At 36.4% G+C, this 17,721-nt stretch overlaps 1 protein-coding gene across 1 annotated transcript; it reads right to left on the reverse strand.

Moving 5' to 3' along the window:
* Nucleotides 1-3,664: 3,664 nt before the first annotated feature.
* On the reverse strand, nt 3,665-17,509 carry PAIP2B (poly(A) binding protein interacting protein 2B). The gene is made up of 4 exons (XM_053704336.1): nt 17,356-17,509; nt 8,398-8,549; nt 7,059-7,235; nt 3,665-5,019 (listed from the first exon to the last, which is right to left on the reverse strand). Exons 2-4 carry the CDS (start codon nt 8,539-8,541, stop codon nt 4,963-4,965), a joined length of 378 nt encoding a protein of 125 aa, XP_053560311.1. The 5' UTR covers nt 8,542-8,549; nt 17,356-17,509; the 3' UTR covers nt 3,665-4,962.
* Between the last annotated feature and the right edge of the window lie 212 nt (nt 17,510-17,721).

Genomic DNA, 17,721 nt, shown 5'->3' on the forward strand with positions numbered 1-17,721 from the left:
TGACTTGTTTATTTTTAGATTAGGTTTTTTTTTGTGGGGGTATTAGAACAGGAATCATTTTTATTATTTTGGATAATTGTTATTTTTTGCAATGGTAGCTTTTTATTTTTGGTTATTTTAGTGTTTATTTTTTTGGTAATGTTAGGTTTTTTTAACCCCTTAGTGACCACAGCACTTTTCAATTTTTTTCTTACCGTTAAGGACCAGGTTTTTTTACATTTCTGCTGTGTTTAGCTGTAATTTTCCTCTTACTCATTTACTGTACCCACACATATACTGTTTCTCGTAGAAAAATGAGTATAGTAGTATGCTGGAGTCAAAAGATATTAAACACCTTACAGAATGAACAGATCCTTCTATCTGTTCAAACAGGGGTAGATACAAGGTAACAATTAGTAAGGGCGCTAAACAATGTGGTTATCTATGAATAAGCAATCTTACATCCTACCAAAAATAAAATTAATCAGGTTATGTATATAAAATTTATTGTAAAATCATATTCATATACGAGTTTATTAAAAACAGGACGTCTCCCTTATAACCATATATGCACAGACTATCCTATATGAACGAAACAGTAGCCAGCATAATATGCTGGTTTATTATAAAGCATAGACTTAATTCAAAAAAGTAACAATCGTTACTATGGACAGCAGCAGTTGTAACAGTCTCGGTACAAATCTATTATTGGAGATATCCACGATGCCAGAGAATCTTCAAAAAGCAACTGATTGACATTTACTGCCAGAAACAAATGATTAAATTAATGTCTCAATATACCACCTTCAAGCAATTGGATCAATTTGTCAGTACCAATACTTTGAAACAGATTACCTTTAGTCGCGTGATTTGATTATGCCGTCTCTGCAGTTAGGCTCATACCTGGGCGTCTGTGCCACTGGGGAATTTAGACGATATGCATCTGCTAGTTACTTTCCTTACAGCCGCGAGTTCATCCCACCACGTGACCGATTGCGTCTGACATCACGAATGACTCGGGGGGGGGGGGGGGGGGGCTCGCCTTACTATGGACAGGCCGTATTAGATCCTGCATCCAAATAGATGCTGTAGTATGGAAACAATGATAACACACACCTCTCCGTGGAGGAGTTACGATGCTTCACCAGCACTTAGTGCTGCGCATGCAGGCCGCATAGTAATCACGCCCAGGTATGAGCCTAACTGCAGAGACAGCATAATCAAATCACACGACTAAAGGTAATCTGTTTCAAAGTATTGGTACTGACAAATTGATCCAATTGCTTGAAGGTGGTATATTGAGACATTAATTTCATCATATTTGTTTCTGGCAGTAAATGTCAGTTGCTTTTTGAAGATTTTCTGGCATCGTTGGATATCTCCAATAATAGATTTGAACAGAGACTGTTACAACTGCTGCTGTCCATAGTAACGAGATTGTTACTTTTTTAAATTACGTCTACTGCTTCATTATAAACCAGCATATTATGCTGGCTACTGTTTCGTTTATATAGGATAGTGTGTGCATAAATGGTTATAAGGGAGATGTCCCGTTTTTAATATACTCATATGAATATATTATTTTACAATAAATTAATTTTATACACAATCTGATTAATTTTATTTTTGGTAGGATGTAAGATTGCTTATTAATAGATAACCACAGAGATTGTTTATGCCGATATCTTTAGCAATTTAGCTCCCTTACTAATGGTTAACTTGTTCATACCGTTTTTCTCGCTATTAAATGGACTACCATTTTGGTATATTTCATGCCACCTTTTCACTGCTAAATGCAATCAAATTTGAAAAAAAAAATCGTTCACTTTTTCACTGGAATTATTTACAAACAGCTTATGTAATTATGGCACAAATGATTGTAAATGCTTCTCTGGGATCCCCTTTGTTCAGAAAGACATAGGCATTTGGCATTGCTTTTTGGTAATTAGAAGGCTGCTAAATGCCGCTGCACACCACACTTTTATTATGCCCAGCAGTGAAGGGGTTAATTAGGTAGCTTGTATGGTTAGTTTTATAATTAGTGAAAAGATCAGCCTCCCACATGACACATCCCACCCCCTGATCCCTCTTAAACAGCTCCCTTCCCTCCCACACGCTCACCCTCTGCCGTGCACTCCCGGAACTCCTCTCCAGCGAGGGGCCGCCCACCAGCCTCCCTCGCCACCAAAGATTGGCACCATAGCTGGCCGATACAGAGTGGTCCTCTCTGCATCGGCTTGCTTTAAAAAGGGTATTGCACGATGCCTCAATATTGAGGCATCGCTGCAATACCTTGAAAGCTGCTGGCTTGAAAGCCGAGAGGACGTGCCAGGCACATCCTTGGTTGTCAATCATTTTTTTGTGGGATGTGCCAGGCACGTCCTTGGTCGTTAAGGGGTTAATGAAGCTTTTATTTTTGGTATAATTTATTTTTGTAAAACAAGTAACGTAGTTTTTTTTTTAGATTAGGTTATAATTTTGTTTCACAGATAAGTTTATTTATTTTAAGGTACGTATATTGTAACTTTAATTTAGGTGTATTTGTATTTTGTTAAAGTTAGGGGGTGTTCGGTTTAGGGGTTAATAGTTTAATTTAGGTTTTTAAAATGTGGGGGACAGCAGTTTAGGGGTTAATAGCATTAAGTGTTGGCAGTTTAGGGGTTATTAGGTTAATTTGCAATGCTGGGGTTGGCGGTTTAGGGGTTAACAGCTTAATTTCTTAGTTGTGATGCGGGAGATGGTGGTTCAGGAGTTAATAGTGTAGTTTATGGGTATAAGTGTACTTTATAACTTTTTGATAGGTTATCTTTTTTGTGAAACAAAAGTTTCACATAACTACAGGTCTTTGAACGTGGAATGGATTGTTGCCGTATAGGCCATATCGTTAACGGGAAAGCCTAACCACGGGACTTGTAATACGGGCCAAACATTTTGAAACTCACTCTGTATGTTAGTTTATTGCAAGACTGCAGGAAATCTTATAACTTCATTATTTTCACTTCTATCATGCTTATAAAAGAGCACTATTTAAACATGTTAGAAAAAAAAAAAAAAACAGCAAAGTGGAACACTAGATCAGCACAGGAGGTGCTAATCTGTGTTTACACAGGGCTGATTGTATGGAAGGCACCAAATCACTGGCTGTATCCTCAAAAGTAGAATGGTATTCCTTGAGTGCGACTGACTAAATTTACCTCTTTTGCAGAAGTTAAATATATAGTAAAAGTGAAAAGTTAATGCTCTATTTAGAATGCCACTTCAACTGCTTAAAGTTTTTTAGCTACAAATTAAAATCTCTTCCAACTGCTACGAATCCAAGCAATTACAGCAAGGTCACTGTAAACTGCTGAAGATAAACAGCTGTTAGTTTATAAATAGCTTAAGCAAAGAGGTGCATCCTAATGCTAAACAAAACCAGTTTGGGACTATAAAAACATAGTGGGACAAACCCATTGAGGTAGGCAGCAAAGCTTCTAAAAAAAACTATTCGTTGGTTGGGTATTTTATACATAGCATAGACAAACTTACCTGTATTAGAGGAAAAACAAAATCTACATTTTCAAAACCACAAATAAAAATTGAAACACAAAGAGGCTTCTGAGATGTGTATATAAAGAGCTCTTAGTATGCTGCCCACTTGGTTATTAAAACTACATATCCATGTCGACAATCAAGCACACAGTGATGAGACAAACAATGAACAGGCTGTTTTATTTCATACTGTAACTTCCTATGTCATTTCATAAAAACAGTATGTTTGAGGCAGTTTAAAATGAGCTTATTTCACACACGTTTGTAATTTAGAGCACAACCTATCGTAAGAAAACAGTGCAGCAAAGATTTAATGATAGCTGCCACGGAAGGCTCAGAGGACACTTGGAGGTTTAGGACTGAAAACTGTAAATGAAACAAGGCAGACATTTAATTTACATGTAAACTGCTTTAAAATAAAATCTAGGTTACATGATTAATCAAAAGGATTATGAAACACCCAGTCCACACCTTCAGTTTTCCAGCTTCAAGAAGCAGCTAACACTGTTGGTAAATTAAAAAAAAAAAAAAAAAAGTCAAGCTCTCAAAATACCACTGCCTTTGTTTAAACATGGCACTGCCACGCATGTAAGGATGGGGGGAGTTCAAGTAACTGAACACCAGTAACATTCCTTAAAGCAACATGTAAGCCATCTTATGTAGCCATTCGTTGAATTGTAGTGTTGTATTCGTAACAGACCACTATTGGAAAGCATTTGTTTTTTTTTACTTGCAGCATGTTCACAACGGGCAGACATCCTGTGCCTTTGTGTCTTGCTTGTATCACGAACCCTCTTGCTGGATAAGAGCAATGTGAAGATTTTCCTCGTTTACAGAAGTTTCATAACTAAATTTATATAGATCCGGCAGCAATACTGAAATTAATGGCCATCAGCCACAGAAATTACCACAATGTTCTTTGCCAGGGATGCAATAAGGTTAAGCAGACCAGTCCAAAAAGCTGAAAGGCAGTGAAAAGGAACCCAGACCTTAACCAGGCTTCATCATGGAAACAAAATGACTGTTGCACATCCTGTAACGCACATGCTGATGTTATAGAAGACTCCAGCTTTTTTTATCCATCTGTTTCCATTTTTAATATAGTGTATGTGGTTAAACTGCAGTTGGAGAGAAAAAAAAATTGTTTTGGTTTAACTACAACAGCACGTGATTCTTTTGATGAAAAGGTTGCAGAAGTCTGCTTTAAAAAAAAAAGAAAAAAAAAAAAAAGTGAAGTCCCACAAGTATACTGCCAAAATATATATTCTTGAGGGCAATTCTTTGATGCCTGTAGACGTAATCCCACAATTACTCGTACTAATGCCGAGTTAAAGCATAACTATCCACCGTGATCCAGAACCCCCTCATGTTAGGCAGCATTGTCCTGAAGTTAAAGAAAGTCTATTTTTTTTGTTTTGTTTTGTTTTTTTAAAAAAAGGTTGCCTGCAAATCTCAGTACTTTACTCCGGGAACAAACTCCTTGGCATCAGGATTCAGGTTGCTTTTACTCTGAAGAAAATGGAAAAAAAAAAAGTTGCAAAATATTTAAGCATCCAGAAAACAAAAGCAAAATACAGATTTTAAACAGTTTGTGACAGCCTTGGATAATATCCAGGTAAGGAATGCATGTTATGGTAATCTCTCTCGAGTAGGCACTAAATGGGAGTGAGATCTCTGTGCACATAGTTTAATCTTTGTTGGTATTTTTCCACATTTAATTCCATAATGTATCAAACACCCAACAATTACAAGGTACATTTAATGTATTTTATGCTTTCGTTTTGAATTGTGTACTCTTTCATAAAAGTCTGAACTTTACACTAAAAAAAGGGGGGGCACTGGAGATTTATAGCTATACACAGACACACACTTTTCTTAACTTTTTATTGGATAAACACTAAATGATTAAATAGTTTAGTGACCACTTTTCCTGTGCTCTTGAGCTGGAGAGCACTTACCTGCTCACTGTATCAACAGTTACTCTTAGCAGAGAACACCAAGCAGGATAAACTGTTAATGGGAGCGCATGCAACAAATTGTCTGCAGGTCCCATGCACAGGAAAAGCAATCACTAAGCTAGACTAATTTTTTTCTATCTTAACTGCATTTGAATTTTAACAGGAAGTGTCCATTTATGTTAAAACAGGTTGAACCAAGAGGTAAACTGCCGATATAACTCCATAAAAAAGGGAGTATGATGCATAAATGTTCTGTGCTCCAAACTGGCATCTAAATGATCACGTCACCACAGGAAAGACAGGTTTGAGTAGAAAGTGATAGCTTGCCAATTGGGTCCAACGTGTGTGCGTGTTTTTTTTTTCCATACATAAATATTAAACAAGGTGACTTTTCAGCAAATTAAAGGAAGAGCGGGTGCGGTTTCAACATAAGACTAAAATCAGTGCATTTGTTTTTCAACTTTAAACTCTCTTTAAAAGTGCCATCTCTTCCTCTAAACTCCAACTTTCATGTATGCACATTTTCTCCAATATTTTTGTATTTGACAAACTGCCATTTAATAATATACAGACGCACACAAAAATTCTAAGGATTAATTGTTCATGTGTGTTCTTGGCATACAGAAGGTTACTTTATACAAATAAATCATTAAATATTTTACTTATGAGGCGTTTGGACTTGTACAAGGATTTTGAATAAAAATATCAAATACCTAACAGCCTATTTCTTATTTACAATATACTCAGCACAATGCCCTAACTAGTACAGGTTTTAAATGCTGTGTGCAACAACACTTGTCACTACTTACAGGAGGTGGTAAGAAGCTTAAAAACAGTGCCCTGGGCAACCAAGGTATAAATCTTTGTTGTGAGTGTAATACACACTAGTGATAAAATCGCTTGATTTCTGAACAATCAAGGGGTTACATTGCTTTCAAAAGGGTTTAGAGACCAATAAGGGGTTTAAACTGAGGCTGTGTGACTGACAACTCAGGGGTTAAATATGAGTAACATAAAGGTAGCACAGACTAAAACCAGTTGCTGATACACACAATGGAAAGCTGTAAATTCTACAGTACTTAAAGTGAATGTCAATTTTGATGCTAAAGTACCCGGTTTTTAAAAATTAGATTAAAAACTGCAGCACTTTAATTCTTTAAAATTTACATTTCACTCCTGTTGAGAAAAAAAACAAAACACAAACTTACCTTTTAAATTTCACAGCAGCTCCAGCTTCCTCCGGTTATTGCAAGCCATTTCTGACGTCAGAAATGATGGATAGGTCATCCTCCAATCACGGCTTCCGCCGGGGAATCAGTGTCCGATTCCATGCCATGATTGGAGGAAGCCGATTCCTCATTTTAGACCCAGGAAGAGGCTGGAGCTGCTGTGAAGTTTAAAAAGGTAAGTTTTTTTTTTTCTCAACAGGAGAAAAATGTAAATTGATGAATTAAAGTGCCCCTGTTTTTAATCAAATTTTTAAAAACCAGGCACTTTAGCATCAAAATTGACATTCACTTTAAGGGTTACCTTGGAAGGTGGCAAGTACACGAGTAAAATGTACACTGTTTGGCAAATGTAAAATCATACCAAGATGTCCTCAGAACTACAACTATCATTGACTGTGAGTCCATTTAATTGTTGCTGCAACTGCCCCACACCCTGCGGCAAGTCACGAGATGGGATGAACCAATCTTTGTCCTCTTCAGCCAACATCTCTTCAAAACATCTGTCTAAAAATTCTTGTTCCTGTAGCTCCTCTTCCACCTAACACACACAAAAAAATAAATTAAAAAAAATGCAGAGTACATTCAGGAAAGAGAAAGAAAATATACTTAAAGTGAAGGTAAAGTTTTTGTAAAACATCAATGAATGTGCAAATATTAACATAAGATAATCGCTAAGTTTTTGTTTCTAATACATACATATATATATATATATATATATATATATATATATATATATATATATATATATATATATATATATATATATATATATATATATATATATATATATATATATATATATATATATATATATCCTACCGTTTGTATTCTTACTCCTCCCAACCCCTATTTCCTGGTTTTGTATTCTGTGACATAAAGCGGTCCCACCCGCTCTCTACGTTTCAAAAGCGCGTTCACAATGCGCCTGTTGAACTGCACATAAGTGACATTGCCGATTAGCACATGTGTAGTTAAACGGCTAATCGGCAAGTCCATTCACAACTCTCCAATACCTAAATAATACCAATACGTATGCGCGAAACGGGAGTGAGCCTGGATTAATAGCTTCCGAAAAAAGAATACTGCATGCGCATATATGCAAGGAGCCGGATGACTTCATACGCCTCTTAGCGGACAGATTTTCAATTGGTTTACTGAAAAACGTGATCCAGAAAGAAAAAGTTGATTTTTTGGCACTTCAGAAATTGATTAATAAAGCTGATTTACACGCAAATTAAAAAATGAATGAAGGTTCTATTTGGAACAAATGATACTAAATTAAGATCAAGGTAAGTTTACCTTCACTTTAAGGGTGGAGGACACTGAAGTGGTATTGCTTTACCAACAATAATCACTGCTAAAATGCAGTATTCCTAAAAGCGACATGGAACCCTTCTTTCATGATTCAGATAAGAGCAAACTATTTTAAACTACTTTAAAACTGACATCAAATTTGCATCATTCTTTTGGTATCCATTATTAAAGGAGCAGCAGTTAACTGAATACTACAGTGTGCAGCCAATCAGTAGCTAGCCCAGCAGTGCATTTCTGCTCCGTAACCTAGGTAGGCTTTTCAGCAAGAAATACCAAGAGAACAATGCAAACATAATAAAATGTTTTACAATTTATTTACAATTTTATGCTCTGAAACATGAAATCATTTTAACTTTCATGTCCCTTTAAATGGGAAAAGTTGATACCTGTCTGTTGAAATCCTCTTCATTTTCCATCCACATGTACTCTGCAAAAGGGTTGTTTTCATTCTCATCATGACCGTTTACCACTTGGTCATCCTTGGACTTATTGTTGGACGTGGAGTTTCCTATATTTGAACCGTTCATCATGGCAGAATCTATAAAAAGCAAAGTTGTACATTAATGGCAAAGGTCTACAATTCCTGACACTGCTGAAGCAAGATGAGCACAAGTATACCTGGCCTAGTATATATTGCTTTAGAGAAATATGGTCAATGCCATACAGTCACCATATCACTATCCAACATCGCAGTCCATCCACTTGGCCTCTAATCTTAAAAGAACACTGAAGTCAAAATTAACACACAAAAAAAAAAAAACTTTCGGAATTCAAATGGAGCACAAAAAAAAAAAACAACCCTTTCAATTAACTCATTATCTAAATGTGCATAAATATATACACACAAACCACAATAGGGCACTAGAAAGTTTCTCAGGAAAAAAACAACTACTTTTCTTACATTTAGACCAAGTGCTATTGGCAATTCTACTGTATTTAAAGGGATGATAAATCTTAAAGGGACAGTCTACCATATAATTGTTATTGTTTTAAAAGATAGATAATCTCTTTATTACAAATTCCCCAGTTTTGCATAACCAACAGTTTTATTAATACACTTTTTACCTCTGATTACCTTGTATCTAGGAACCTTCTTCCAGCCCCCTGATCACATGACTGACTGTTTTCTATTGTATTAAATTTAGCATTGTTTAGTGCTAAATCTTAAAAAAAAAAACCCTGTGCCTGAACAGTGTTAATTCTATATGGCCCATGTCTACTTTCTGTCTCTGTTGAAAAAAAGATTCAAAAAGCATGTGATAAGAGGCAGCCCTCAAAGGCTTAGAAATTAGCATATGAGCCTACCTATGTTTAGTTTCAACTAAGAATACCAAGAGAAAAAAACAAATTTGATGATAGAGGTAAATTGGAAAGTTGATTCAAATTAAGTCCTATCTGAATAATGAAAGTTTAATTTATACTTGACTGTCCCTTTAAATACGTGCTAGATTATATATTCAAAGCAAAAGACTAGCCTTAGACTAATATGTAGAGGTAGGTTTTACAATTATTAGTAGTTTAAATATTTAGTTTCTATTAAGTAACAGAAAACTAGTTCAAACATGGCAGTGTCTGTCCAAACAAGGCTGTGTGAAGCATAGCATTATCTAAAAATGTTTCCACAAAGCCTTGCTTGCACAGTCTTATTATATGTTCTATACCTAATTTTCAGCAGCAGGAAAGATAAGAGGAAAATTTTAGAAATAGAGGCCAGTCATACTTATAAACCAGGAAGTGTGTTGGTAGCACCGTATTCTACATCTACACACCGTATTAGAAGAAAAAGTATATGTTGTAGCAATCTGTGCCCTGGAAATGTATGTCCTGAATGTCAACACAAAATTAGATAACCATCTTTTGCAGTGTTTACCACAATACCTTGCTAAAATTTTAGCCAATAAAACTAAAATTATTTCTTTAAAATGTTCAATGTTTATTGCGCAAAACAAATTAAATTATGTTAAATTAAGCAATTAATTTGTGCTTTGGATACCAGAAAATGTTAATGTTAACACTAGTGCCAATATTTATTAAACGTTAGAGCAAGCAACAATATTCAGAAAGGCATGTTAGCATCACACATACTATTTGTTTAACCCTTAGAATGCTTAAAGTCAGGCAGCTTTAGGAAGCCCAAAAAACCTATACCAAGCAGGGGGAGAAGCTGGTAAGAGTCACATCTTGAAAAACAAGTCTTGAAATAGTATTTTAAGTCTCAAAGTTGTTAGAGATGCTTACACTATCTAGTTGATTAAATACCTGGGTGGTTTAATTCCGAAAGATCAGGCAGACTTTAATATTCAAGAAATAGAAACATAATACACACAAAATCCATGCATTAATTTGCATGTACCAAGTTCAGGATTTTCTGCACAGTGCAGTATTGGGATGCATAGAGACGACTGAGGTGTTTCCCCTCATGTGATTTTAACCTTTAGGAATGGAAACTATTAGAAGAGCTTCACATTCACCTACAAAAATGAGTCTAGATCAGTGTTTCTCAGCCTTTTTGTAGCAAATACCCCTTACAGGGACACGTTTTTGCCCCAAGTCTGGTTTCCACTTTAGTGTCCAGTTTTCAGGAGTTTTAAAGCACACACACCAGTTTGTTAATATTGTGTCACTTTGTAACATTTCACTGGCACATTTTCCCTGTGCAGGGCCTCAAGCGCTACACAAGAAAATTATGTCATAGGGAATTACTGTTGTAGCATCTCAATGTATCGCAATAAATTACTATATTGAGTAAACACACATTTGTTAAAGGGACAGTCAACACCAGAATTTGTGTTGTGTAAAAAGAAAAATACCTTTATTACCCATTCCCCAGTTTTGCACAAACAGTTATATTAATATACTTTTTACCTCTGTAATTATCTTGCATCTAAGCTTCTGCTGACTGCCCCTTATTTTAGCTCTTTTGACACATGCATTTTAGCCAATCAGTGCTCAAGTCCTAGGTCACTTTACGTGCATGAGCTCAATGTTGTCTATATGAAACATGTGAACTAATGCCCTCTAGTGGTCAAAATGTATTCAGATTAGAGGCAGTCTTCAAGGTCTAAGAAATTAGCATATGAACCTCCTAGTTTTAGCTTTCAACTAAGAATACCAAGAGAACAAAGCAAAATTGGTGATAAAAGTAAATTGGGAAGTTGTTTAAAATTGCATGCCCTATTTAAATCATGAAAGTTTTTTTTGGACTTGACTGTCCCTTTAAAGTTGAAACCAAAGACTTTGCACTAAACCACTTGAGTCTAGGTTTCTCACACTTGGATAAATTCTACTGTGCACATCTGACAACATCACAGGGCACACGGATCAGCTATAGCACTGGGCTCCCATGCAAGATGAAATTCGCTATTTGTGTACAATGTAATTGCAGGATCCAATAATAGCTTAGAGAAGGCAAAGAGGAGATATGATCGCAACTTTCAAGTATATTAAAAGGCTTAGTAAAGTGAAGATGTGAGTATTTTACATAAAAAGAAAAAAATAAGAACAAGGGGTCATGATCTCAAGCTGAAGTGCAGTATATTTAGGAGTAATTTGAGGAAGCACTTCTTTACAGAGTGTGATTGATCCATGAAAAAACCTCTGCAAGAGGTGGTAATGACAAACCATGTGGGAGACTTTAAGAATGCTTGGGATAAGCATTAAGCTATCCCACATACTGATTAATGCCTGGGATACTATTTTTAAAGTCAAATATAGGCACAGTATCAATGAGTAAAGATAGGATAGAGGAGGTAATGTATATAGCCTCGGTGCTGCCCCTTTAAATTAATATCAAAAAATAGGAAAAGGAAATGGGAGAGAATAGAGGGGATATTAAGCACTCTTACACCTATCGCTTGTAATAAGCTGTAAAATTACAGCATGAAATATCTGCTAGCGAATACTAAATGTATATACTGGTATTAAAACCTATAATCTTTATTAAGGAATTTATTTAAAAAATAATGACTAAGGTGATAAACATCACCTATCATTACCCAGTAATTGTGGTGTACCTTTAGGTAATATATCTGTGTGGGTAATGATAGGTGATGTTTATCACCTTAGTCATTTTTTAAATAAATTCCTTAATAAAGATTATAGGTTTTAATACCAGTATATACATTTATTATTCGCCAGCAGATATTTCATGCTGTAATTTTACAGCTTATTACAAGCGATAGGTGTAAGAGTGCTTAATATCCCCTCTATACTCTCCCATTTCCTTTTCCTATTTTTTGATAATACCTGGGATAATCATAAGGCTATCCTACATACTGATTAATGCCTGGGATAAGCATATGGCTATCGTACATACTGATTATTGCCTTGGATAAGCATAAGGCTATTCTACATACTGATTAATGCCTTGGATAAGCATAAGGCTATCCTACATACTGATTACTGCTGGCATAAGCATACAGCAGTGCTACTTACTGATTAATGCCTGGGATAATCATAAGGCTATCCTACGTACTGGTTGATGACTGGGATAAGCATAAGGCTATCCTACCTAATGATTAATGCTGGCCGGATAAGCATACAGCTATACTACATACTGAGTACTGCTGGGGTAAGCATACGGCTATGCAACGTACAGATTAGCGCCTGGGATAAGCATAAGGCTATCCTACATACTGATTAATGCCTTGTATAAGCATACGGCTATCCTATATGATGATTAATGCCTGAGATAAGCCTACGGCTATCCTACATACTGATCAATGCCTGGGATAAGCATAAGGCTATCCTACATAGTAACTAATGCCTTGTATAAGCATACGGCTATCCTACATACTGAATAATACCTGGGATAAGCATACGGCTATCCTACATACTGAATAATACCTGGGGTAAGCATAAGGCTATGCTAGGTACTGATTAATGCCTGGGATAAGCATAAGGCTATGCTAGGTACTGATTAATGCCTGGGATAAGCATACATACGAACTAGATAAGTATATACTTTTAGGAAATATTGGGTAGACTTGCTGGACCTATTATCTACCGTAAAATTGTATGTTTCAGTTGTGCAGAGCTTGCAATTATAGCACTGGGTCCATAGACAGAACTGCAACTGAAAATACCCAGGAACAAACTAATGCCACCACTTAAAGGGACACAAGTCAAAATTAAAAAGTTTCACGATTAATACAAAGCATGCAATAAAAAAAAAAACATTTCAATAAACTTCCTTATTCAAACTGCACACTGAGGCTTCAGCTCCTATTGAGCATCTGCAAAAAAAAGAAGAAATTACAGGTGTCCACATTCTCTATAAATGGATCCTTGAGGTAGATCATGTTTTATCCTTAGAAGAAAGTACAACAGTTTCTTATCTGGACAGTCTTTCTATGGAGCTTGCATTTTTTTTATATTGTGGCCTCACCTCCAGCAATGAGACCACGCTATTTCCGGTGGCCAGTTGGAGGGAGGGTATAATAGCGCTATTATAACTAAAAAATCCTTAACTATTGAGGTACAGGGTATGCCTTGGTCATTAATGGGACACTGAACCCAAATTTTTCTCTTGTGATTCAGATAGAGCATGCAATTTTAAGCAACTTTTTAATTTACTTCTATCAACTTTTTTTCATACTCTTGGTATCTTTATTTGAAATGCAAGAATGTAAGTTTAGATGGCGGCCCATTTTTGGTGAAAAACCTGGGTTGTTCTTGCCGATTGGTGGATTAATTCACCCACCAATAAAAAAGTCCTGTCCATAGTCTGAACCAAAAAAAAAGCTTAGATTCCTTGTTTTCCAAATAAAGATAGCAAGAGAACGAAGAAAAAATGAATAGGAGTAAATTTGCTTACATGTGTATGCTCTATCTGAATCACAAAAGAAAAAATTTGGGTTCAGTGTCCCTTTAAGGGAGCAAGCTTTTATTCCCCTTAATATTTTTTTCTTGTTTTCTTTCTGAAAATCTTCAATAGAAAAAATTATAAAAAGGAAGAAATAAAAAAAAAAAAAAAACACGACAGTCTCTGCTCAGTAGCACAATTCCTGGTTTTAACTTTTCTTTAAAAAATTAATAGCACCTGGGCAACTTTTGTGTGTGTGTGTGTGTGTGGGGGGGGGGGGGTATTTAAAGAATCCATTAATGGGATATTCTGACAAACTATTCTATTTAACCATAACAATATGGTCAACAAAACAGGTTTTTTGTATTACCAAAGCAGCTCAGTATTTGGCAAACCTATACAAACCGTACTGGGCATACTCCATTTGAGTTGGAATGTCCATTCTTTGAAGGCAGCTGAAACCTGGAATTTCAAAGCTTATTTTGCATTTGAGTGGGAAGTTAAACCGGCACAAGCTACTATGTGGTAAAGGGAGGCAATTAAATTACAAAATGTATGTTTGACTTTTCTGTATTATTGCAATGACCAAGTGTAAAAACGTTCAGAATACATAAACACTTTGTCTTCTGCAATTGTTTGTTTTGTATAACAGCTCTAACGTCAAGCCTCCCTATTAGGCAAGTTATAAAATATGGCAGTGTACAAGGTACTGTGAAAAAGTGTCACGTGCCAGATGTCAGAGAACTTAAATATCACAAACAGCTGTCATGAAAAGTGGCTATTAAAGTGAACTATACCCAAGCATACCACAATGAAATGAGCCTCATCAGTTGCATGGGATGAAATTAGATACATAAATGTGATAACATGAATATTAATGCCCTTGTGGGTTTATTTCTCTAATGTGTCATATTAAAGAACTTGGTGTGTGTATGCTCTATAAGCCGATTACTATCCGCTGCTCTATTTTTTTTTTTTTTAAAGATTAGTAGCATTTGTATTAATTAAAACGATTTTAAAAATCACGTATAAGTATTGCAGTTGGGGGTAAATTACAACAAAACAGTAAGTGTGCAGGGGTACTTGGGTAATAGGTTGAGAAACATTACATTAACTACAGATGCTGACCCTAGCAACTTCACACTGAGTACTTTCAGCAGTTTGAAAACCAGCATCACTCAAATTATAATTTAAAATGGTTTTAGCCAGATTATGTACAGTTTGCTTAACTAATTAGCTGTGTGCGTTTGCTTTTGTATCAAATAAAGTGTAAAATGTAAAACCACTGGCTACCAGAGATGGAACTCACTGTTATGCAAGTTAGAAAATATACACTCTTGGTCCAGCTGGAAAATATTATAGTGATGGTAAACTTACCTTCTATTTGATCAAGTATGTATTTTTTTTTTTTTTGCCACAATCAATGAGTTTAATTCATCATTTTTTCAATTTTATTTTAAGCAAAGTTATTGCCTTTATAAATAGTTATTGGCGCTTTATAAATTCAACCCTTTTTTTTTCCCACTCTTGATCATGTTTTTATTTTCTCCAATTGAAAATCTGTCCGTTAGGCGGCCGTCACCCGCCTCCGTGGATGGCCCGATTTTCAATTTGACAAGCTAAAAACGTCACAGAGACTAAAAAAATAAGCTGGTCGCATTTGTAAAGCGGCAATGTCTTGGTTTACAAACTCCTATTGAGTGGGGCCAAAAAATCTAATACTCCATCAAATAGAAGGTAAGTTTACCTTCACTTTAATGGGACACTGAAGTCAAAATGAAAAAAAAATGTTTCAGATAGAGCAGCACGTTTAAACATTCAAGTTTTCTACCATTAACAAAATGTGCAGTCTTTATATTTACACTTTGTCACCAGCTACTACTGAGCATGTGCAAGAATTCACAGTATATATGCATTATCCATTGACTTGCATTTAGTACTGTATTGTGCTAACTCTTAAATAACTCCTTGGGCGTGATCACAATGTTATCTATATGGCCCACAGTAACTAGCAGCCCCTGTTGTGAAAAGCAAATAAAAAAGCATGTGATTAAGAGACGGTCTATAGTGGTTTAGAAAAAGGCAAAAGTTAGAGGTTTAAATGTTATAAAGTATATTAATCCAATAATGTTAGTTGTGCAAAGCTGGGGAATGATCTACCTTTTTAAACAATAACAGTTTTAGACTGTCCCTTTAAGTTGTGGGCTCCAGCTTGCTCCTGTATGGGTCTTTTTTTTTTTACAAGCAGCAGAGGGGGATGGGGGTCTGCTTTTCCTCATTTCCCAGCCCCTTTCAGTGGGTGTCCCAGCCTACCATCAACATGGAACTTTTAAGTACGTTTTTAAAGGTTTTAAACTGGATTTTCAGATCAGTACAGGTGGTCCTCCTTTTACAACGGTTCAATTTACACCGTTTCAGAATAACAACCTTTTTTTCCAGTCATGTGACTGCTATTGAAAAGCATTGAGAAGCAGTGCATTTATTAAAATAGCCAGTAGGTGAGCTGTCTGCTTGTGTTGCAGTAAAGCCAAGCAAGCTGAAATTATTCAGTTTAACCAGACCTGAGCTATCGAGCAGATTTCAAAGGAACAAGATCTTCCTGTCTATAAATCAGTCCATATTGGAATGCATAGAAAGAACTGTTTGCAAAAAAATGCAAGTAAAGTGTGTTGTGTGATTATTTTATTAGGTTTATAATGCTGTTTAGCAAATGATTTTGTTCATTTAACTTAGTTTAATTATATATTCTGTGTTGTGTGGTTATTTTATTAGGTTTATAATGCTGTTTAGCATTTAAAGTCTTCATTTCAAAGCTTTAAAAATAATGTATTAGGTGTTACTTATGACAATTTTGAGAGGGGCTTGGAACCTAACTCCCTCACTTCCCATTGACTTACATTATAAACTGGGTTTCAATTTACAACCATTCCTTCTGGAACCTAAGTAAACTGAGGGCTACCTGTATATATTTATATTAGTGTCTATTATGTGCAGTTACATGAAAATGGGTGTATACTGTCCCTTTAAATCATTGTCATGTAAAGGCCTTGACCAATGTAGCAGCAGGATTTGCCCTCACCAGCCAGTGAACAGAAAATCCCCATAAAAAACACAAACAAACGTATATTTATTGGTGTTACCTTCAAATTCTTGTAAGTAAAAACATGCTTTTATAGTTTACTATTGCTCGTTCATGTTCACATGGTTTTATTTCAAGGCACGAGCCTCCCCTCACTATTGCAGCATCAGCTGTTACATAAACTAGGATACCTACGAGACGAGTTTATAGTTGTGTAACAATAAGGCGGCCACTCTGTATCACTCACTAAGGAACCTTATTTTGTGAACCTACAAACAGGCTGAGGTGATAGCGGTGCGGGCACACACGGGCCTCCCACAGGTGTTAGCCGTAGGGTTTTGTCCCGTGTGAGGTAACTTACAGCAGAAGCACACGGACTCGCGCTCACACAAGCACAGCAGGCCCAGGCTGTGGATGTGCACGGACTGCTAGAACACAAGCTATGCGGTCTCAGGTACTCACCCAGGCCTCGTGCTGTAGCCCTGACAGTAGGCCTCCGCGTCCCAGCCACCTCTCACTCACGCCTGGATCCCCAGTCACTCGCCTTCACACGCTACTACCAACCAGTCACTAAAGCCGCGTACCCTCTTGCCACAGCACCTCATTAGCCTACGGCGCCCGCCGTCATTGGCTAGAAAGTACTGTCAATCAGAACTCATTGTACTCTAATTGGGTGAAAATTAGACAAACAACACGTCAGAGGGGAGGGACTTCTAGCTGGCTTAGATCTCGCGGCCGCGCGTAGCGTTTGAGAAATTCGCACGTGCGTCCTTCCCGCCCCCTTGTCGGCCTCCTGGTGTTCACGTAGCCGCGCCCCTCTCTGTGGCT

This window comes from Bombina bombina, chromosome 2 (assembly GCF_027579735.1).
Source record: "Bombina bombina isolate aBomBom1 chromosome 2, aBomBom1.pri, whole genome shotgun sequence".
Taxonomy (NCBI): Eukaryota; Metazoa; Chordata; class Amphibia; order Anura; family Bombinatoridae; genus Bombina; species Bombina bombina.